This window comes from Polypterus senegalus, chromosome 11, assembly GCF_016835505.1.
Source record: "Polypterus senegalus isolate Bchr_013 chromosome 11, ASM1683550v1, whole genome shotgun sequence".
NCBI lineage: Eukaryota > Metazoa > Chordata > Cladistia > Polypteriformes > Polypteridae > Polypterus > Polypterus senegalus.
In genome coordinates, this window is record NC_053164.1 from 161383896 (window position 1) to 161407956 (window position 24061).

The window sequence follows — 24061 nt, forward strand, 5'->3', positions numbered from 1 at the left end:
TTCGAGAATCATCCTGTGTGTGCATTTTTTCCTACTCATATGACTGACTCTGAAGTTCTAATCTGAATGGCTTTTTGAACTGAACACAGGACTCTGTACAATGAATGACAAGAAAAGGCAGGTCTTTAATTTCTAAAGTAATTCTCAGGACACTTCTGGTCTCTTGATTATGATGTGCGCGGACAATTCCAGAAGTAACTATTTTACAATATTTTAACAAAAAAACATTTGCTTTGCTCATACGACTAGATAACAGATGTTTGTATTATACAACATGAGACTTTTTTCATCCTTTTCTAAGAAAGTTGCTCACATCATTTGTCACCATTGGCTTCCAATATGTTAAAAACTTTTTCTTCTACATTCTGTATCAACATGTGAGATTGTAATTTTTTCTCTGTATCCATCAAAGTACCATGTAAAAAAAAAAATTTTGGGTGGGGTATTCTTTAAGGTGAACATGAAGCACCAATTCTGATGACAACATAATCTAATTAATAATAGAAGTGACCATAAAATGAAATACATAATCTATAAAATAAACATTAACGAAAAACATATACACAAAAATAAACGTTAGACCTGTAACTGTAGGTGCTGGCTACGGTAATTCCTTTCAAACATGACACATCTACTTCCTTGGCTTTTGAAGTGCTTTCTTACAGCTGATTTATATTCTTCCAGTTCTTCAATAACTTCTGATGCCAAATCAACCACTGACTGGTAATGACCAATTGGAAGGATAAGAACATGGTTAGGAGTAAGGCTGCCTTTGGCAACAGCCATGTAACACTGAAAAGAAAAAGAAAACAAAAAAAAAAAAAAAAAACAAATATTAACTTCAGACATTCCTAAAATACATTTCCCAGTTCAAATTCAAATCAATTTTATTGTCAAATGCATAGAGTACAGCAAAAGTCTGTTTATAAAAATTGCAATCATGACTTAATATTCTCAAACCCTATTAATCAAACTAATTAAGTTTTCTATCCACTATTAAATTTCATTGTTTCAGGAAGCTAGAATTTATTCTGGTGGTACTCTAGACAATTCAGAACCCAACTCTATAACAACACACTTTCACGGTCCATCTTATCAAACCAAAATTACAGTCATTTATCCTTTACCTTTTAAGTCTTAAGGATATCATTTGGTAAGGATTCAACCCAGCATCTTGAAACTGCAGGGCAGAAATGTTAATCGCTCTTCCAATGCTAATCTTCCAACATCTTGCTCTGGGGGAACTAATATATTTATTCAAGAAATTTAAATTTTCTTGGATGAAAAAATCCTTATCAATCTTAAAAGTATTAATAGTTTTGTAAAATCATTTGAAAAACATTTACTTACTTAGGAAGAATTATATTTTATTCAAGCAACTGAAGATGTGTTAGTTATGCTAACTAGAAAATTAAAATTTGTATTGGATAAAAAGGTGTGAGGGTATGTAAGACCTCTAATGAATGAACTGGTGCAATCTCCAGTACTGATTTTGGGATTACAGTCAGTGGGAAGCTCTGGTCTCCTCTTACACTCAACTGGATTAAATATTTTTGGGAATGGTATGTGGCAGAACAAATTGTAGCATTTTCGTTTATTGTTTTTTTATTTTCCTTCCCAGTCTTCTTAGCATTCTTTCATGCTACTACTAGGGCTCACATTCCAACATCATCTTAAGGCCCATTTTTCTTCTAAATACAGTACATTCAGGAAATATTCCGACCCCCTTTCACTTTTTTCACATTCTATTATGTTGCAGCCTTATGTTACAACTCTTTAAGTTTATTTTTCCCCTCATCAAGCAGCATACAATACCTCAGAGAGACAAAGTAAAAGCACAATTGTATAAAGTTATGAAAATATATTAAAAATAAAAACTAAAATATTACATGGACAGAAACATCACCTTTCATTGATCACTGTTGAGATGTTTCTACAAAACCTTGTTTACAGTCTACTAGTGATAAATTCAATTGATAGCCCTACCTGTCTATATAAGGTTCCACAGCTGACAATACATGGCTGAGCAAAAACCAAGCCATGAGATTGAAAGAACTGCCTGAAAACATCAGAGACAGGATTGCATTGTGTTGAAGCACATGTATAGGCAAGGCTACAAAATATTTTCTGCAGCATTGAAGGTCCCCAAGAGCATAGTGGCATCTATAATTTTTTAATGGAAAAAGCTTGGAACAACCATGACTCTCCTAGAGCTGGTTTCCCAGTGAAACTGAGCAATCAAGGGAAAAGGGCCTTAGTAAAAGATGTCACCAAAAATCTGATGATCCCTCTGGCAGAGCACCTGAGAACCTTTGTAAAGATGAAAGAAACACCCAGAATAATAAAGCTCCAGAGATCCTTTGAAGAGATGGAAGAATGTTCCAGAAGGTAAACCCTAACCATAATTATGTCACTATAGGTTCCCTCCAAAAGTTCAGAGACATATAGTTTTATGATGCTAAATCAGTCCTAGTGAGTGTGTTTATTCACCCTGTGATGGACTGGTGCCATGTGCAGAGATTGTTCCTGCCTTGCTGGGACATGCTCTCCAGCCCAACCAAAGATCCTGCTGATGATAAAGCAGGTTTGGAGGATGGATGTTTTGATCAGATCCTTAGGCCATTTCTGATGCAGCCTAAAATTATTTGACCTCCACAAAAATAAGTAGTTAAAACAAGAACACATTAGACTGTTAAAAGTTACATTCTAAAATTAAAAAAGACCACAGCATTTACATCACCAATTCATAATGAGAACACCACATTTTTTGTTATAGAAAATAAAATGCCAATTCTCGTGTTTATAGCTAGGAATGTCAGAATTCTTAGTTAAGAAAACATTCACAATCATAAAACACTTATATTGCAGAGTACCTGGAACTTACAAAGGAACTTCCCAGCTTGATATTGCATGCTGCCTTTAACACTAGAATTACCAGAGCCTATTAAAAAACTTAAATCGCTTCTTAAATCCCTTTACACCTCTCCGCCAGCGTCCTTTGTCCTCTAAAGGTGCTTATAAAGAGAAGCTAGAAGCAGCCGGCTATTCCATCCCCCCACCGATTTAGAACGTGCACGAACTTCTCTCAGCTCATGCCTTGATTGAGTATCTGGGAGTGAAGTGGAGTTTTAGAGTGGAAATAATAGATTGTTATTTGGAACACATGCATTTCATGTCTGTTCCGTTTCTACAGTAATCTGTGTAAACACATTGTTAAAACAGAAATGTTTTTTACATTCTAGTAGCAGATGACAAAATGTAGGCATAAACTATATAATGTATAAAGCCTGAACATTTTCACAAAAGGTACAACTATAACACAACAATTGCACTTTTATTCAAAAATATAACTGCAGAAACAAAAAGCCACCTTAACATGAGACATTGACACCCATTTATTATGACTGCCTCCGTGGCGCAATAGAATCAGTTGCCGACTAGGAATCAAAAGGTAGCGAGATCGAACCTGCACCACTCCGTTTGGAGAAGTAAACTGCTCTTAAGTCTTACTACTTTAGAATAAAAGCATACATTTGATTTCAGTCTAACAGCCGGTGTAATTTATAATCCTTGTAAAGGTTACCTTTGTTTTTTTTTTTAATTCACTTTTCATTCTCTCAGTTGCGTTCAGAATTAATCCATACAACCCCATCTAACACATCTGTTTTCACATAACATAGCTGCACCAGGTGTAATGTCGAAAGATGGCACCATTTGAATGCAGTAACAGGTCGGTCAACATCCTGTCAGTCAGTCTGCACCACACCTGTCCTTTAAAGAAACAGCACGACTTACAGAGCTCGCTAAAGTATCATGCAAAGTCCAGTTTGTGATGGTCTTTATATAAAAACATGTATATATTACTTATATAAAAGCCAGATCGATTGTTATTTACCTTGATTTATTTACGTATCTTCCTACAATGTAAAGTGACAAGTAAACTGCAAAGCTTCCTCTGTTTGATTGACACAGGCATGCTCACAAAATACATGTGTACAGTTTTTTCATAGGCTTCAGGAATTCTAGTGTTAAGAGGATGGGATTTCAATGCGAGTGTGGTTGTGAGACTGTGTATTAGTTTTGGGTGAAACAGAAGGACAACCCATAATGAATTTGGTGTAAGAATAGTAAATAAGAAATATCTAAAGAATAGAACACCCGGAACAGTAGACTCAGAAATGTCCAAATCTGTATTTAGGTCAGCGTGGTCAAGACCTGTCTGAGAAGGACAAGTCTATCTGGAGAAGCTGGCATAAAAGAAGCTCTGTGATCTCTATGTTGCAGACAAAGCACTTGGAGCACATCAGACGCATCTCGAGGCTGCTAATGTCCATCTGCCCTGGGTGTGTGGTAGCCAGCAAACCTCACATTGCTGGAGGATAGTGGGCATAAGAGTAGCCTCTGAGACAGAGAGAGGTGGACAAAACAGCTTCCAGATGCCACCAAAGTACTCACTAAGTGCTGTGTCTGAGAATTCTGATCTCGGAGCTGCTTTTTCACTGGCTCATCCAGTAGTCCCACCCCTTCAGGCAGTTGAGCATGTGTATGAGATAAAATGTGTTTGTGGTTAGTAAGACAGTGGTGTGCCTTGGGATTATTTTGGTTACAAAAAGTGTGCCACTACCAAAAACAAAGGTTGTGAAACACTGATATATACAATAGCATGAGACTAACTTTTTAGGCTTAATGAAATGCCTCAATTTAATCAGAAAGCAACTGAGAAATTTTTAGAACTGAAAGAAAGCAGGGCATCATTTTTGTTTAAGGAAATATAGGCATCCTGATTGTAAAGGCAGAATAAAATTTAGGTTGGACTTGTCCTGTAGGTGTGGTGCAAGACAGATTGAAGGGAGGTGAGTTATGTTTTAAAATGTGCGGGTCTGTGGATCTTACAATGTGAAATTGTGCCCAGGTAAGATAAGCCTGGGAAATTCACATAGGAATGGGTAGACAGGCAGCTAGTGTAGAATAAAATTAGGGTGTTAATGACTCTGTGGGTGTGGTAAATTATAAACTGGGATGCAAGACTTGCAAAAAATTAAGGACTACTGATTGTATGATATGGATTTATGGAAAACAGTGGAAGCAGCCAAGGACTGGCCACTCTATTAGCAGAGGCAGAATAAGATTTAGATTGGACTTATGCTATGGATGTGTTATAGGATGTTATTGGAAGATTATAGAGGTGGAGGAGTGGACATTATGGAGTGGGCTTTGTTAGAATGGGGAACTGGGAAAGTTCGTAACAAGATTGGGCAATTTACAGGGTGGTCCAGATCTAATTATACAACTTTTAATGCAATGCAGGAAAACAAGACAAAAGAATTGTTCAAAATATCTTGTAATAAACAAAACTGGATTTACACTGAATTAATTCACTGATTGCGCTGCCATCTATCGCCAACAAAAATAATTTTTTGTGAATTCTCTATGTAATAAACTTAAGTTATAGCGTAATAAAAATTGAATAATTAGATCTAGACCACCCTATAGAGACAGGTGTAGTATACCATTTGTGTGGCATCTGCAACAGTTCCTTTCCACATCTATAGGGCAAGTTATGGGAAGAACAAGGGGACTATGGATGTTACAGACTAAAGTATTGGAGCATAGCAGAAATGGGAAAGGGGGTATCAGATTAGGCAGCATGGTGAAAAGGATATAATACATTTTAGCCTGGATTTGTCTTATGGATCTGAGACTGGACAGGCCAAGATGTGCATTGGCACTATGATGAGCATGTTGAAAAACCAGATAGATAGATGCAAAAGGCACTATATAATAAAGAAGCGCTGCTTCAGTTTAATAAAAAAAAAAAACTTTAACAGCAACTAGCACTATCAGATAGTCTGTGATGCCAAATTCTATTTGCTTTTATAAGGCACTAGATATAATAACACCATCTAAAACACATGAAAAATTTGTTAATTTTTTCTTGTGTCTGTTTTGTACTCTATCTATATATAGTCGACCCTTGATATACGACCGGCCTGACATGCGAACAACTTGATTTACGACCAAAATTTTTGTTTTGATTTACAATCAACATCTTGCGTTACGACCCAAATGCGGTCACGTGTATCTGCTTGTGCGATTGTAAACAAACAGCCAAGAGCATTCGTAAGCATCAGTCGGAGCCCAGATACATGTGTTTGTGGACGTAATTTCGGTCAGTGCAGTGATTTATCTATATATATATATATAATTCACTAAGACCATGGCAAGCAAGATGCATAATTGCTAAAGAAGGAAGAGAAGGTAACGAAGGTAAAGAAAGCGATTGTTAAGGGATATTAGCTAGCCGGCTGGTGCGGCACATGATGATGTCATCAGGCCGAGTCAGCACCGGCTTGCTTTGGAGTGTATTATTACAGCAGTTCACAACATGACCAGCTTTGAACTGAGTGCTCGACTACTGTCATTAATAACTTGAAAAACAGCGATCACAATCGAAATGAAGAAGGAAATTGTGCGGAAATATGAGAGTGGTGTTCGTGTGACCGATCTCGCTAATATGTACAGCATGTCGAAATCCGCCATCTCGACAATTTTACAAAGAAAAGATTTGCATAAGGAGGCTCCTTCAAACAATAACCACCTTCCGTTTCATTCTCCTCCTCCTCCCTTCCTACAGCCCAAAGATGTCAAATTAAATGGCGAAGTCTCTTCATGTTGCGCCACGGTGTGTGGTTCGTTTATTTGAGACTAGCAGAATACCCGCGCTTCGCAGCGGAGAAGTAGTGTGTTAAAGAAGTTATGAAAAAGAAAAGCAAACATTTTAAAAATAACGTAAGATGATTGTTAATGTAATTGTTTTGTCATTGATATGAGTGTTGTTGTCATATCTATCTATTTATATATATATATATATATATATATATATATATATAGCAAAATAGCTGCATTGGCAGCGGAGAAGTAAAAAGAAAAGGAAACATTTTAATAATAACGTAACATGATTGACAATGTAATTGTTTTGTAATTGTCATGAGTGTTGCTATCCATATATATATATATATATATATATATATATATATATATATATATATATATATATATATACACACACACATACAGTTATATATATATATATATATACACACACACATATATACATACTGTATATACAACATATACATATCTACATATATACTGTATATACACATATATATACAAATCTACATATATATATCTACATATATATATTAGGTGGGACTCGATTAAAAAATTAATCCAATTAATTAGAGGCTGTGTAAGAATTAATCTTGATTAATCGTATGTAATCGACACGTAAATTTGCCCCAAATCGCAAATGTTTTTTTTTTTATTTAAAACGGTTTTAGTGGGCTTACAGAATCAAATAATAGACATGGACATGAATATTGTAAACTGAAGCTGTTTTAATTTCTAAAAAAGCTTTAAACTGCATTTGAATTCAAAATAGAAACAAAAATATCATCCCTGGTTAAAATTGGGCAGACTTAAAAATAAAGTGGTAGTTTAAGTACTTTAAGTACATTTTCAGAATAGTATTGTCTTTAAATAATAATAACCAAAATTTCACCATAAAGTGCAGTTTTCTTCTTAAAAAATAAGTCAGAAACATAAAAGGTAATTTGACCAGCTTACTCTTTAAACTCTGAGTAACATTAGCCAAAATTATTTTGTACATTAGGCTAAAACAGTGTGATCATTGAACATTTTGTAATTAGATGTATTTAGAATTACTAACGGTCACGGAAGTCCAATGATCCCCAGTAAGAGCCACAAAGTCCGCTTTCTGTAATGCATCTAATTTTGCTTGCTTTTCAGTGTGCACAAAACCATGCTTTTATCAAGGCTTCGCTCGGTAGTCGAAATGATCAGTCGAGGAACGCGCTTTATTCCGACTCTAACATTTTTGTAGCTGTGATGTGTGCATCAGTGTAATGGATGTACCAGGAAATCATGCATTGACAAAAGTTCCCGCTTGCTTGGAATTGAAAGTGTGATTAAATGCGTTATTTTTACGCGCTATGGAGTACATGCATCAAGCTTCTCAGCTGTGCTTGTGCTAAGAAAGGGAAAATTTTAAAATAACGTAACATGATTCTGCGTTAACCTAATATTTTTCATACGTCCCAAACCAAGGAGATGGGAAGGTAAAATGAATCGGGTAGCGCAGCGTACATAGTCAGTACATCCCTCTCGGAATCGAACCTCAATGTCGGCGTTAGAGGAAGACTCTACAATTGCGCCACCGCTTGTCTATGCTAAAGTATGTATTGTAGATCGGGCTATAGATATACATTTATATATATACCCGTGTATCGAGTGGAGAAGTAGAAGTTATGAAAAGAAAAGGGAACATTTTAAAAATAACGTAACATGATTGTCAATATACAGTAATTGTTTTGTGAGTGTTATTGAATGTTGCTGTCATCAAGGATTTGATTATCATTATTTCTTTCAATCAGGCTCGTATTTGTACGATGTGTTCAAGTTACATTCCGTGTTTGTCAATCGTTGTAAAGATAAGAGGTTTCATTCATCGATTAGTTCCTTACTGCATCAATAAACAGCTCGTCTTCCTTTTTATCTGTGATGTGACAAACTGCATGCACGGGTTTTTTTTTTTACGCTGTCTTCCTTTAGCGGGACATTGACTTTTTCCACCGTGTGCTTTGTTTCCACAGTAGCTGCATTTATGAATATGCTTATCAGACGCTTCATATGTTTTGCTGCCTTTTCAATTGTGTAATTCGGTTTTGTTCAGCTCTTTGGAACTGTTGCTTTTATCTGTGCACTGCATCAGTTCACGTGAGCCACTCGGTGTACTTGCATCGAAGGTTCCCAGCTGTGCTGGTGCCATCTCGTGCTATGTCCATAGCTTTATTTAATGTTACCTTAGTCCTGGCACTTAAAACTTTCTCTGGCAGTTTCGCTGAGTTTGTGTCAAACACCACCCTGACCATCTCATCTTCCTCTCCATAAGCACAGTCCTTCACCCGTGAATATTTACCCGTGGCAGTTTGCTATTGGATTGCCGCTGACGGATGGCCTTATATGGGCAGGCACTAAATTACAAACGCCAGCGGCAGCCTGTCTATGAACTTAATTTAAAGTGTAGGTTTACATCGTGCTTTGTTTCCGAAGTAGCAGAACTCGCTTCTTATTGTTTCGCTGCCTTCTCAATTATATAATGCATGTTTTCTTGAGCGCTTTTTTGAGGTCTTCCTGGTTTTCTATGTACTGCGTGATTACGTGGGAGGCGTGATGATGTCACACGAAACTCCGCCCCACGGCGTTGAAGCTCATCTCCATTACAGTAAATGGAGAAAACTGCTTCCAGTTATGACCATTATGCGTAGAATTTCGATATAAAACCTGTCCAACTTTTGTAAGGAAGCTGTAAGGAATCAACCTGCCAAATTTCAGCCTTCCACCCACACGGGAAGTTGGAGAATTAGTGATGAGTCAGTGAGTGAGTGAGTGAGTGAGTGAGGGCTTTGCCTTTTATTAGTATAGATATATACACAATTATATATATATATATATATATATATATATATATATATATATATATATATATATATATATATATATATATATATATATATATATATATATACACACACACACACACACAGTGTCCTTGCCTGATTTAGTTCTTATTTATCAAATCGATTCCAATACGTACAGAAATGTGCAGACAGTACTCCATCATTATACACAGAACTGAGATATGGTGTCCTACAGGGCTCAGAATTGGGACCTTTACTGTTTCCACTTTATATGCTTCAACTGGGATCTATCATTAGAAAACAAAGTTAATTTTCACTTGTACCCACAGTTATACCTATCTTTTAGAATAAATGTAGTTTCTCTGATTTTGTCTTTAATTAATTGTATAAGTGAATTAAAGGAGTGGATGGATACTTGTCTTTAAACACTGATAAAACAGAGATGTTAATTATTGGAGATAAATGTTGCTGATCGCAAGAATATTTTTTCATCATTTAACTCAGTTGGAATTACCATTAATTTTACTGAATCAGCTTGCAATCTAGGAGTTATCTTTGAATCCAGCATGTCATCTAAAGTGCACATTACAAAGTTGTCTAAATCATACTTCTTCCATCTTAAAAATGTTAGGAAATTAAGGTGTTTTCTAAATAAGCAGGATTCTGAGAAATTAATTCACGCATTTATTTTGAGTAGGATTGACTACTGCAATGCGGTGTTCACTGGATATTCAATTTTTTTTATACAGTTTCCAGTTAAGCCAAAATGCTGCTGCAAGAATAATTACAAGAACAAGAAAATACAAACACAACTCCAGTTCTTAAATCCTTACACTGGCTCCCGGTTAAGTTTAGGGCAGATTTCAAAATCCACTTTTAACATATAAAGCCGTAAATGGCCAAGGTCCGGCTCACTTGTCTGAACTTACAATGACTTACAAACCAGAACGTACATTAAGATCTCAAGATGCTGATCTGCTTATTATTTCAAGGATTAATAAAATAACAGTGGGAGATTGAATATGTTGTATATGGGTAGCAACACTCTTTAAATCACTGTTCAACACCAATTTTTAAAAGCCTGGCAACAAGGCATCAATTCCTGGTTGCCAAAACAAAAAATATAGTTGCCATTTTTAGCAAACGATACTTACAGTAATTAAGATAATACAGTTATATATTAGCTTGCTGCTTCTTTACAGCATTTCAATCTAAAATGAAGATTGGGGATGTATAATTAAGTTTATTGAGCAACTGTTCAAAAATGTTTTCACAGCTAACATACTTCCTAAAGGCAGCTGAAGTTTAAAGTGCAAGATGGTTATTTTCAAAACACTTAATGACAAGGTAGGACCTTCATTTATTTAAAGGCCACTAAATAGGATTCAATCATGTAACTCATTTTATAATCTTGCTTTTATAAAGCACTCTTCATCAGCAAATGAATGTAAATTGCTTAAACAAGACTAAAACTACTAAAGTTAATTTCAGTAAGCCATGCTTGGACCCAACAAAATGCGTTTTCCTACTTTTGGTATAAATACACAGAATACAACAGTCAGGGGCATACACAGGAAGAAAGGAGCGCTGGGTTTGGACCATTGTTTGAGCTCCCTATAGGTGTTTTGACAGAACATCGAAAAACAAACATTAAAGCTTAGGAGTTGCCTAAACTCGAACAGGCAAACACACGAACAGCAAGTATGGTAGTATACACTTGTGCAACATGTGTATGGATAGCACGCCAAGCCAAAGAAACAGTACTAGAAATTATAAGTGATACAAAGAGGGATGAAGTCTGCAATGTAAAAGCTTAGAATTATACTTCATAGTAAACAAAGCACAGTAAGCCATGTCAAAAATTAAAAATAAAATTGTTTGATCCATTAACTATCTATTGTGACTGGGCAAGAAAAGAACTAAGGAAGGAGAGAATTTTTTAAAACATTTTTTTGGCATCCAGTTATTTTCATAGAAAAATACTGGAAACAAAAGTAAAATAGAAATAAATATTTAAACAAAAACACACAAGCAGGTTTAGTTAAATGGTTTTCAGAGTTTTTTTCAGCTATCAATAAACATTATTTGTTTAGTATATGCAGTAGTGGCCAAAAGCTTTAGCAGTAACACAAATACTGTGTTTGGAAAAATTTTTGTAGTGGGAATTCTCATTGTTTTAAAATTATTACACACAGTGATCAGATGCACATTAATTCATTGCAAAGAGATTATTAGCACAAATTGTTAACTACATCACAAAACCCCATTTTCACTTATTTTGGCCCTGGCACAAAACGATCAGATAAGTGTCTGGCAAGCGCCAGGACTATCTCCTCCTGAGCAGTCAGCTAAACAATCATGTTGCCACCAGTGCAGAGCTTGCTCAGTATTGGTAGAAGTTGGGTAGGAGTGCATCTGCACACACAATGAGGCCTGTTAAAATAAAATATATATTTTTTTTAATCCCAACTTCTTTTTTATATGTATGCACTTCCTTCTTTCCTGGAAGGTGAGAGGTATTTTAAAACCAGCAAACAACAAAAGAGTTTTCAAATTAAATAAAGTGCAGTGTATCAGTCTTCTTTAAATAAATAATCCTTTAAAACAAGTGAATTAGTGGAGGTTAAAATCCATTAGTTAAAAAAAAAGTCCTTTAAAAACAACGCAAACAAGGTTAAAACAATGGCTGGAAGCAGTCTCTTAAAATCCAAAGCACGGTGCCTTCTTCTTTTTACCTGTCGGCTCCCCTGCTTCACCCATCGGGCTTCGCAACAGGGTAGTCGCCCTACCTGCAGGTGCAGCTGCCTTCCACACTGGTTCGGTAGCCCTCCGATATCTGGCTACGTCGGGCTCCATCCAGACCGAGACTTGGGTTCTTTTCCCAGCAGCCAGGGCACTCACACTGGGGCTAAACCAGCCCACAGTCTCCATGACTACCACTGCCTTTCAACGACCAGTCTTCTTCAATACCGGTCACTCCAGCTCCGTGATCGCTGAACTGATCGGCCACAATACAACGTCCTCTTGCTAAGCAGCGAGTGTGGTGATTATTTCTGACTTGAGCTGTGGACCCGCTACACCACACTGTCCAGTCATTGTATGAGAAAAAAACTTGTATGTGAAATCATGGATGAAGCTTTCTGTATATCGTTCCTTCAGGAACGTCGAAGAGGTACAGTAAATACCTTAGAAATATTTTTCTATATGAAAATAGGTATGCGTCAGATTAACCGGCCAAAATGGCAACTGGCCATGGCTCCAGTCCCGAGGTGGCTGGTTAAGAATGATTGTACTGTATAGATTATCCATCCATCCATCCATTTTCCAACCCGCTGAATCCGAACACAGGGTCGCGGGGGTCTGCTGGAGCCAATCCCAGCCAACACAGGGCACAAGGCAGGAACCAATCCTGAGCAGGGTGCCAACCCACCGCAGGACTGTATAGAATAGATAAAGTTATATATTTTAACAGATTAATTATACATATGAACACATTTTGTACAGTAATCCCTCGCTATATTGCGCTTGAACTTTCGCGGCTTCACTCTATCGCGGATTTAATATGTAAGCATATCTATACTAATAAAAGGCGAAGCCCTCACTGACTGACTGACTGAGTCATCACTAATTCTCCAAGTTCCCGTGTGGGTAGAAGGCTGAAATTTAGCAGGCTCATTCCTTACAGCTTACTTACAAAAGTTGGGCAGGTTTCATTTCGAAACTCTACGCATAATGGTCATAACTGGAAGGTATTTTTCTCCATTTACTGTAATGGAGTTGAGCTCGAAAGCCGTGGGGGGCGGAGTTTCGTGTGACATCATCACGCCTCCCACATAATCACGTGAACTGACTGTAAACGCAGTGCGTAGAAAACCAGGAAGACCTCCAAAAAGCGCTGAAGAAAACATACATTATATAATTGAGAAGGCACGAAACAATAAGAAGCGAGCGAGTGACATATACTACCATATTCATGAGTGCTGCTACTTCGGAAAGAAAGCAAGGTGTAAACCTAACCTTTAAATTAAGTTCATAGACAGGCTGCCGCTGCCGTTTCTCATTCCCACGGATAATGCGGGATACAAGTTTAATGAGAGGACGCAGGATATAAACGAGAGTTTTGATCACTTTGTAACTAAGTTAAAATTGCAGGTGAAGGGCTGTGCTATTGCAAATTCCGAGTTTGTGGGGGATTAACAGTTAAGGCGGGTGGGGGAGTCACGTCATCATCTCCCCTCCCATTTACCTCATTTAGCTCTGAGCTGAGCTCCGTGGCAAACGCCGTCTTTCGAAGCAACTTCGTCACACTGCAACCAAATACTCACAGAAAAATCCACAAGTTAATACACACGCTGTCTCTAGAGTTTCTCCACACTGAATCCTCCAGGCACTACTTACAAAAGGTTACATTGACAATCGTGTTCTGTTATTTTTAAAATGTTTCCTTTTCTTTTTCTAGCTTTTTTAACACACTACTTCTCCGCTGCGATACGCGGGTATATATATATATGTATATATATATCCCGATCTACATACTCGAATAATGGATACTTTATTCGCCATCAATGATTGTTTTGGTAAAGCCATACTCAGTGTATTCATTAGATGAACGGTAAAAAAGTAAGAGCGAGGGGAGGATGCAGGCTGTAGTGCGCGTCAACTCTATTTGAATTGCGCGATCACATTTCAAAAAATATATCTTTTCAAGTTCTATTTAGTCCATATTTGTCAAACTCAAGGGCCGGGCCACATCCGCCCGGCGTGTAATTATATCCGGCCCGAGATCATTTTATATACTGTATTATTGTTATTAATGGCCCAGGTATATGAAGCGCTGGTAACACAATAAACTACAGATCCCATAATGCAGCGCTTCAGCTGCCTTACCAAACACTTACCGCGTTAATCAAGTCTAACTTATGATGCTGCAAGTTATTGCGAAGCTAGCTCACACGATGCTGGAGAGAAAAGTTCATTCTGAAAATAGAGCCTTTAAAAACCGATGGGAGGCTGAGTATATGTTTACTGAACCCATGTGTCTCATTTGTGGAGCTAATGTGGCTGTAATTACAGAATTTAATCTAAGACGGCACTATGAGACAAAACATCAGGGTAACCTCAATGCAATGCAGAAGATACAGAAAGCAGAATAATTAAATAAGAACCTGACACTTCAGCGGACGTTTTACCGTGCACAATCACAAAGTGATTTCAAGTGAAGCTGCTTTTATGGGAGACACAAATGCACCAGTACACCTTGCCCCACTTTCCCTGTTGCCAAGTAATGTTAAACCAAGTCGTCACTACGGTGTTCCCAAATACGCACTTTGCTGATAAACTGAGCCCACTGAGTTTGCACGCTTTGGTGACTTTGAAGAACAAAAAAAGTCCGTCTACATGCGGCTCGAACCTTGTGCATGCTTGGTAGCACATATCTGTGTGAGAAGCTCTTCTCAGTGATAAAGACTAACAAAACAGCACACAGGAGTCGCCTCACTGATGAGCACCTGCAATCCATCCTGAGAATCTCCACAACACAGAACCTCACACCAAACAGAAACGAAATGGTTGCCAAAAAAAGATGCCAGGCGTCCAGCTCTAAAATGACATATGAGCAAAGACAACGGAATGATTTGATTTGTTATTGCTGAAAGGAACACATTTTATTTATATTTCTAGGTTTTGTTATGCAGCATGTTCATATTTGAATTTGTATAATTTTGACAGGATATATTTTTATGGAGAGCAAAATCTTTTGGGATATTTAAAATGTAAGTTTATTTTTTATATAAAATTACATAAGAGTAAAGAAATTTGAATGTTTGTTCTTTTAATGTTTACTTTATTTCTAACTTGTATAATTTAGACAGGATATATTTTTATGGAGAGCAAAATATTATAAGTTGTTTAAGGTTTGAGTTGATTTATTCAGGAATAATATTCCTGTCTGTTTTTACCATTCCTACCAAAGATATTTCTGTCGACTAAATAAAAATTCCTTCCATTTAAAATTTAAATAGAACTTGAACAAATACGATAGTTCATAATATCCACGCAGACTTGCACGTAAGAGTGGGAGTTATCCGTTTTAACAAGCAGCGTATTGCACTGATACGAAATAGCTGTGTGTATATATGTAGATATGTATGTATATATGTTTATATATGTGTGTGTATGTATGTATGTGTGTATGTATATGTATGTGTATATATGTAGATATATACGTATGTATATATGTGTATATGTATAGATATGTATATATATATGTTTATGTGTGTAAATAAATATATATATATATATATATATATATATATATATATATATATATGACAACAACACTCATCACTCACAACAGTGACAAAACAATTACATTGACAATCATGTTACGTTATTTTCAAAATGTTTGCTTTTCTTTTTCATAACTTCTTTAACACACTACTTCTCGCCATGGCTGGTATTCTGCTAGTATATATATATTGTGGGGTACAGCCCGGACACAGACAGGCAGACATGTTGTTTCGCTACACACGTGTTTATTTACAAAGTCAATATTTACAAAAGTGCACAAACCCAGTGCTGCAGCACCAATCACCCCTTACAGTCCTGGCCGCACTACAATGCCTTGCACAGTCCTCAGACCGCCTCCACTGAGCCTCCGAGCTCCGTCCACTTCCACCCGACTCTTGCTGTCGACTGGAGGGAGGCGGTCCCTTTTATCCGCACCCGGATGAGCTACAGGTGCTCCCCGACAATCTTCCGCTGACACGCCCCAGTGTGGCGGAAGTGCCGGCTGTTCTCCTGAAGCTCTCCGGTGTCTCTCTCTCTTCCCCAGCACATCCTGGTGTGGCGGAAGTACTGGGGTCCAGGGTTCCCAAGGCATTGGGGCGCCTCCTGGTGGTGACCACGGGCCCCTACAGGGTGGGGCTTCCATGCCCTGCACCCGTGGCCCCCAAAGCAACCAGAAAGGTGGCCCCCACGTGATCACAGATGGGCGCACGCCCAGTTCCGGTCCTCCAAGGCGTCCCGGCCGGGTCATGGCCCCTGGCATCCCTGACAATATAAATATATATATATATATATATATATATATATATATATAAATATATGTGTATGTATGTGTATATATATATATGTATGTGTATATATATATATATATATATGTATATATATATATATATATATATATATATATATATATATATATATATATATATATATATATATATATATATATATATATATATATATATATATATAAATAAACTGTTCAAAAAAATTAAAGGAACACTTTGAAAACACATCAGATCTCAATGGGAAAAAGAAATCCTCCTGGATATCTATACTGATATAGAATGGGTAATGTGTTAGGAACGAAAGGATGCCATATCGTTTGATGGAAATGAAAATGATCAACCTACAGAGCCCTGAATTCAAAGACGCCCAAAAATCAGAGTGAAAAATTATGTGGCAGGCTAGTCCATTTTGCCAAAATTTAATTGCAGCAACTCAAAATTGCACGCAGCACTTTGTATGGCCCATATGTTCTTGTATACATGCCTGACAACATCGGTGCATGCTTCTAATGAGATGACAGATGGTGTTGTGGGGGATCTCCTCCCAGATCTGGACCAGGGCATCACTGAGCTCCTGGACAGTCTGAGGTGCAACCTGGTGGCATTGGATGGACCAAAACATAATGTCCCAGAGGTGTTCTATTGGATTTAGGTCAGGAAAGTGTGGTGGCCAGTCAATGGTATCAATTCCTTCATCCTCCAGGAACTGCCTGCATACTCTCACCACATGAGGCCAGGAATTGTCGTGCACCAGGAGCCACTGTACCAGCATAGGGTCTGACAATGGGTCCAAGGATTTCATCCTGATACCTAATGGCAGCCAAGGTGCCTTTGTCAAGCCTGTAGCGGTCTGTGTGACCCTCCATGGATATGCCTCCCCAGACAATCATTAACCCACCACCAAACTGCTCATGCTGAATGATGTTACAGGCAGCATAATGTTCTCCATGGCTTCTCCAGACCCTTTCACTTCTGTCACGTGCTCAGAGTGAACCTGCTCTCATCTGTAAAAAGCACAGGGCACCAGTGGTGCATCTGCCAATTCTGATATTCTATGGTGAATGCCAATCGAGCTGCATGCTACTGGGCAGTGAGCTCAGGGCCCATTAGAGGACATGGGGCCCTTGGGTCACCCTCATGAAGTCTTTCTGGTTGTTTGGTCAGAGACATTCACACCAGTGGCCTGCTGGAGGTCATTTTGTAGGGCTATAGCAGTGCTCATCCTGTTCCTCCTTGCCCAAAGGAGCAGATACTGGTCCTGCTGATGGGTTATGGACCTTCTATGGCACTCTTCAGCTCTCATAGAGTAACTGCTTGTCTCCTAGAATCTCCTCCATGCCCTTGAGACTGTGCAGGGAGACACAGCAAACCTTCTGGGAATGACACATATTGATGTGCCATCCTGGAGAAGTTGGACTATCTGTGCAACCTCTGTAGGGTTCAGGTATCGCCTCATGCTACCAGTAGTGACACTGACTGTAGCCAAATGCAAAACTAGTGAAGAAACAGTCAGAAAAGATGAGGAGGGAAAATGTCAGTGGCCTCCACCTGTTAAACCATTCCTGTTTTCGGGTCATCTCATTGTTGCCCCTCTAGTGCACCTGTTGTTAATTTCATTAACACCACAGCAGCTGAAACTGATTAACAATCCCCTCTGCTACTTAACTGACCAGATTAATATCCCATAAGTTTCATTGACTTTATGCTATACTCTGATTAAAAGTGTTCCTTTAATTCTTTTGAGCAGTATATATATATATATATATATACATATATATATATATATATATACATATATATATATATATATATATATATATACACACACACACACACACACTTACCTAAAGGATTATTAGGAACACCATACTAATACGGTGTTTGACCCCCTTTCGCCTTCAGAACTGCCTTAATTCTACATGGCATTGATTCAACAAGGTGCTGAAAGCATTCTTTAGAAATGTTGGCCCATATTGATAGGATAGCATCTTGCAGTTGATGGAGATTTGTGGGATGCACATCCAGGGCACGAAGCTCCCGTTCCACCACATCCCAACGATGCTCTATTGGGTTGAGATCTGGTGACTGTAGGGGCCATTTTAGTACAGTGAACTCATTGTCATGTTCAAGAAACCAATTTGAAATGATTCGAGCTTTGTGACATGGTGCATTATCCTGCTGGAAGTAGCCATCAGAGGATGGGGATGGACATGGTCAGAAACAATGCTCAGGTAGCCCGTGGCATTTAAACGATGCCCAATTGGCACTAAGGGGTCTAAAGTGTGCCAAGAAAACATCCCTCACACCATTACACCACCACCACCAGCCTGCACAGTGGTAACAAGGCATGATGGATCCATGTTCTCATTCTGTTTACGCCAAATTCTGACTCTACCATTTGAATGTCTCAACAGAAATCGAGACTCATCAGACCAGGCAACATTTTTCCAGTCTTCAACTGTCCAATTTTGGTGAGCTCGTGCAAATTGTAGTCTCTTTTTCCTATTTGTAGTGGAGATGAGTGGTACCCGGTGGGGTCTTCTGCTGTTGTAGCCCATCCGCCTCAAGGTTGTGCGTGTTGTGGCTTCACAAATGCTTTGCTGTATACCTCGGTCGTAACGAGTGGTTATTTCAGTCAAAGTTGCTCTTCTATCAGCTTGAATCAGTCGGCCCATTCTCTTCTGACCTCTAGCATCAACAAGGCATTTTCGCCCACAGGACTGCCGCATACTGGATGTTTTTCCCTTTTCACACCATTCTTTGTAAACCCTAGAAATGGTTGTGCGTGAAAATCCCAGTAACGGAGCAGATTGTGAAATACTCAGACCGGCCCATCTGGCACCAACAACCATGCCACGCTCAAAATTGCTTAAATCACCTTTCTTTCCCATTCTGACATTCAGTTTGGAGTTCAGGAGATTGTCTTGACCAGGACCACACCCCTAAATGCATTGAAGCAACTGCCATGTGATTGGTTGATTAGATAATTGCATTAATGAGAAATTGAACAGGTGTTCCTAACAATCCTTTAGGTGAGTGTGTGTGTATGTATATATATATATATATATATATATATACACACACAGATATGAGAGCAACACTCATATCAATGACAACAATCATGTTACCTTATTTTTAAAATTTTTCCTTTTCTTTTTCATACCTTCTTTAACACACTACTTCTCCGCTGCGAAGTGTGGGTATTCTGCTAGTCTAAATATATAACGCAGATTTTTCGCTGCTTCGTGGGTTTCTGCGGACAATTTACTTCTGGTACATGCTTTCTCAGTTGGTTTGCCCAGTTGATTTCATATAAGGGACGCTATTGGCGCATGGCTGAGAAGTTACCCAATCAGAGCACACAGTTAAGTTCCTGTGTGCTGATCGGATCAGCGACAGAGCGCTAAATTTAATTCTGCTGCGTTAACCAGGAAGTCTCGTCTCGCTCATTCTGCATCAACGTGTTTCGCTGTGTAAAGAGTTAATTATTGCGTTTATCTTTGTGCATAGTCAAGCCCTTCGTTATGGCTCCAAAACGATCTGCTCCTCCTACTGCTTCAGGGGCCGTGACCAGACGCCAACGGAAGATGCTAACGATTGCCGAAAAGGTAAAAGTTTAGGATATGTTGAAGTAAGGGAACGGCTAAACCGTTGCAGGACGCCATTACAGCATCAATGAGTCCACGATTCTTTTCATTTAAAAAGGAGAAAAAGAATATAAGATCTACGGCCACAGTGTCCTTTAACCAGGGCGCAAAACGAGTTGTAAGTGGATGTAATAAGGCGGTTGTCTGAATGGAATTTGCTTTAGGGATTTGGATTGAAGACTGCCGGAAAAAGAACAACGGAGGGGCTACACAATCGCCTGAAGAGGCTCCTTTAGAAGAGCTGTAACGCTCTACTTTGTTGTGCAGCAAAATTAAACTCATTGTTATAGGACAAGTCGTCGTGTCATTGTTGGTGAGTACCCATAACTCATTTTCTATGCACTTAGTACATGTACGTACATTTATTGTAACTGTACACACATTTTATATAATGTTTCTTGCACTGGAGGTATTTATTGCCAGTGGCTTGTCTATCTTAATGGCTGTAACATATGTGATATCGGAGATGCTCTACAGTATCTTTAAAATAACATTTTGGTTTTATGTACAGCATTTACATGTTATAGATTTTTCACTAATTTTATATTACCTTATCAATAACAATATGTGTAAAACTGTATTACGTATTAAATAAAACTCAATGATATACGATACGTATGTTTGTGAATAGTATATAAACAGTGTGTATACATACATAATTTTAATGAATCTTACCTAATAACTAAGAGAATATAAAGGGTTTATGCTGTATAACTGTGCGGGGAATATTTAAAAAGAGTGTGGGAGAGTTTATAAGGGCTTAAAATATATAAAAATAACCATAGAAACATATGGTTTCTACTTCGCAGATTTTCACCTATCGCTGGGGGTTCTGGAACGCAACCCCCGCGATCGAGGAGGGATTATTGTATAGCAAACATCATATGAAAGAAAATGTTAACAATCCTCTGCATATTTTATTGTAAAATAAATTTGCCTTTCTCTACTTCTTCCTTTAATAGATTTCTAAATTATTGATCCTTATATCTTGTATTTAAATAAAAAGAAACAATTATTATAATTAAAATGTATTTTTTCATCAATTTTAGTAACATTGTAGTTGTTGGAGAAACCTTTGAAAAGAACTGAAGAAATTTGTCAGAGAAAACACATTTTTTACTCATATGTAATCAAAGTTGCTGAAAGAAACCGTATTCTGCATGGGGGGTGATGGGGGGGGGGTTGCTAGGGTTTTGGTATATTATGTAGCAAGTGAACAGTCAGTTCTTGAAGGGGATGTGTTGGAAGCAGAAAAAAAAAACATACTGTACAAGTGCAAAGATCTGAGCAAATCTGACAAGAGTCAAATTGTGATGGCTAGAAACCTGGGTAAGAGCATCTCCAAAATGGGAGGTCTTGTGGGGTGTTCCTGGGAGGCAGAAGTTAGTTGCTAACAAAGGTCTAAGGAAGTTTTTTTTTTGTAGGCTTTGGTAATTCTAGTGTTAAAGTGTACTGCTTAGTATTTGTGTGTTGGGAATGTGCCTTAGTGTTATTTTCAAGCAGCAATATTCTTTCAATAATGGTTTATATTGTTATATCAATGTACTTAAAAAGTTTGCCGATACTGTTTATTGATAAAATTTTATTGATATGGACTTCATACTGATAAGCCATTACCTAATTTGAGTAATAATGACATGTAGTGGACTTCTGTGTAGTTTACTAATAAGTTTTATGTAACAGTTTTATGTTTAAATTTTAGACCACACATATACCTGTTCAAATACAGGTATATCCTCAAATAAATCAGTCATAATGTAATTCTGGGCTGTTGTGTGGAAATCTCTGCATCATTTACCAGTGTCCTGACCGACACTCCAGAGTGAACACTACATGTCCTGAACTCATCACAGATTCAGTCCTCCTCTGCTACAGTCAAAGCATTCTGGAATCTGAGTGCCGACTTTAACAGGAAGTAACTGATTGCATTTGCCAAAACTATCAAGGCATGACCTTGTTACAAATCAATATGTTTACTCAAATCAAATACGATCAAAATAAAACTTTGTTGTAAATTGTTTAGCAACATAAATGAATTTAAAGTTGTTTTGTATTGCAAAGGGCATGGTGATACTACATAGTTATAACAGGTTGATGAATTTTTAAGCTACACATTTATAACTCTCTAATGACTGCTGTTGACTGTCAGAATTTTGTTTAAACCATGACAAAGTTCTAAACTGTATGCATAAAACCAAACTGACAGGGTTTTCTTAATGTTCTTGGACCCTAGCAAAGGGCATCTCAAACTTTGTCCTTGTGATTGGTGGTTTGATTGGATTATTGTTTATGTCTACCTGTTTGTGCTATAAAACTGTTTCCCATTCACAACTGCAAATCCTTGTTTACTCCATGGACATAGACAAATTCTTTCAGAAAAGTGAGGACTACGTTTGATAAAACATTATTATAGCAAAATAATTATACAGTTATAATTGGGTTCACAAATTTTGGAACAGCACGATACTAACAAAATTCCAATGAAAAAGAATTCCAGATGAAAATGAAGCACAAGGATAGTTTTGTCCCCTAACTGTGCCAGTAAAAGCAGGGAATGTTAGCACCTTTGTGGTACTACTAAAGAAAGTTTACTTACAAAATTATAAACATCTATGCAACATTTGCTGGCCTACTTACGTGTGTTCCTATACTGACTACTAAGTGCTTTTCAACTTCTGGACTTGCTAGGCAAAACCAGCAGGGACCCATCGGCTGAGCTAAGAAAAAAGAAAAAAAAAAAAAAAAAAATTTTACTGACAATAAAATTAACCTTTTGATTTCAGTAGTTAAAAAAAAAACTCTACAACCAGTTTGTGTTCCACTTGCATACTACATAAGTATGTTCTAATCACTAGCACCTAATGTGGAACACCTAATTCTATTTTTATGGATATGGAAAAGTGGTGATAAAAGTAGGGGTGTACTTACTTTTTTTTACATGACAAACCTGCATTTTTGTTAATGTAGGTTATGACAATTGATAAACAAACAACATATGAAATTGACATGGTGTAAGTATATCAACGTTACTTGTATGCATTGTTTGCATGTGATCTAATTTTTGCCTGTTTAAATATATTGAAAAAGTCAACCCTTTCCATGGGGTGTATGTACTAAAATATTACAGAATTATACGTCCTGGAGACAATATCTATCTATGCATTTTTGCATCTTCTGTGCAACATGGAGCTGGAGCTTATCCTTATAGCAGATGGTGCAAAGCAGAAACCAATCCTCAACAGATTGCCAGTCAACACACATTCACAAACAATTTAAAGGTCACCAATTAACATAATATATGTAACTGGATAAAGTATCATGAAGACATGGGAAAAACCTATGAACTCCATTCAAACAGTAACCATACCTAGATATAAACCCAGTCTCCTGAAATTTCGAAGTAGCAGAGCTAATACCGGAGTCATTGTGCTAATATTAAAGATATTCCTAATTTTACAATGTATTAACATTTTAAAACGTAGAACAAGTGTTTATTTTGATATGCATAAGACCTCAATAATTATTAGTATACTTTAATACTTCGATTCATATTATTCTTGTATACCATTTTTAACATGCACACGTTCATAACACACATACAGTGAAGTACCAAACATTACAACACTTACACACATAAACACACAGATCAAAATTAACACTAGAATTACCAGAGCCTACGAAAAAACTCGTAATTCCGTCCCACCTTAAACTGCTTCTTAAATCCCTTCACACCTCTCCGCCAGCGTCCTTTGTCTTCTAAATGTGCTGATAAAGAGAAGCTTGGAGCAGCCAGCTATTCCATCCCCCCACCAATTTAGAACGTGCACGAACTTCTCTC

The 24061-nt window shown here is 37.6% G+C and overlaps 1 protein-coding gene across 1 annotated transcript in view; it reads right to left on the reverse strand.

Annotated features, from left to right (window-relative positions):
- Positions 1 to 24061, reverse strand: part of cwf19l1 (CWF19 like cell cycle control factor 1) — a 182593-nt gene that overhangs the window by 56571 nt on the left and 101961 nt on the right. Inside the window, exons 10-11 of the mRNA XM_039769980.1 lie at positions 22861 to 22940; positions 583 to 792 (exon numbers count right to left, since the gene is read on the reverse strand). Coding sequence (XP_039625914.1) covers positions 583 to 792; positions 22861 to 22940 — 290 coding nt within the window. The remainder of the gene's footprint in view (positions 1 to 582; positions 793 to 22860; positions 22941 to 24061) is intronic.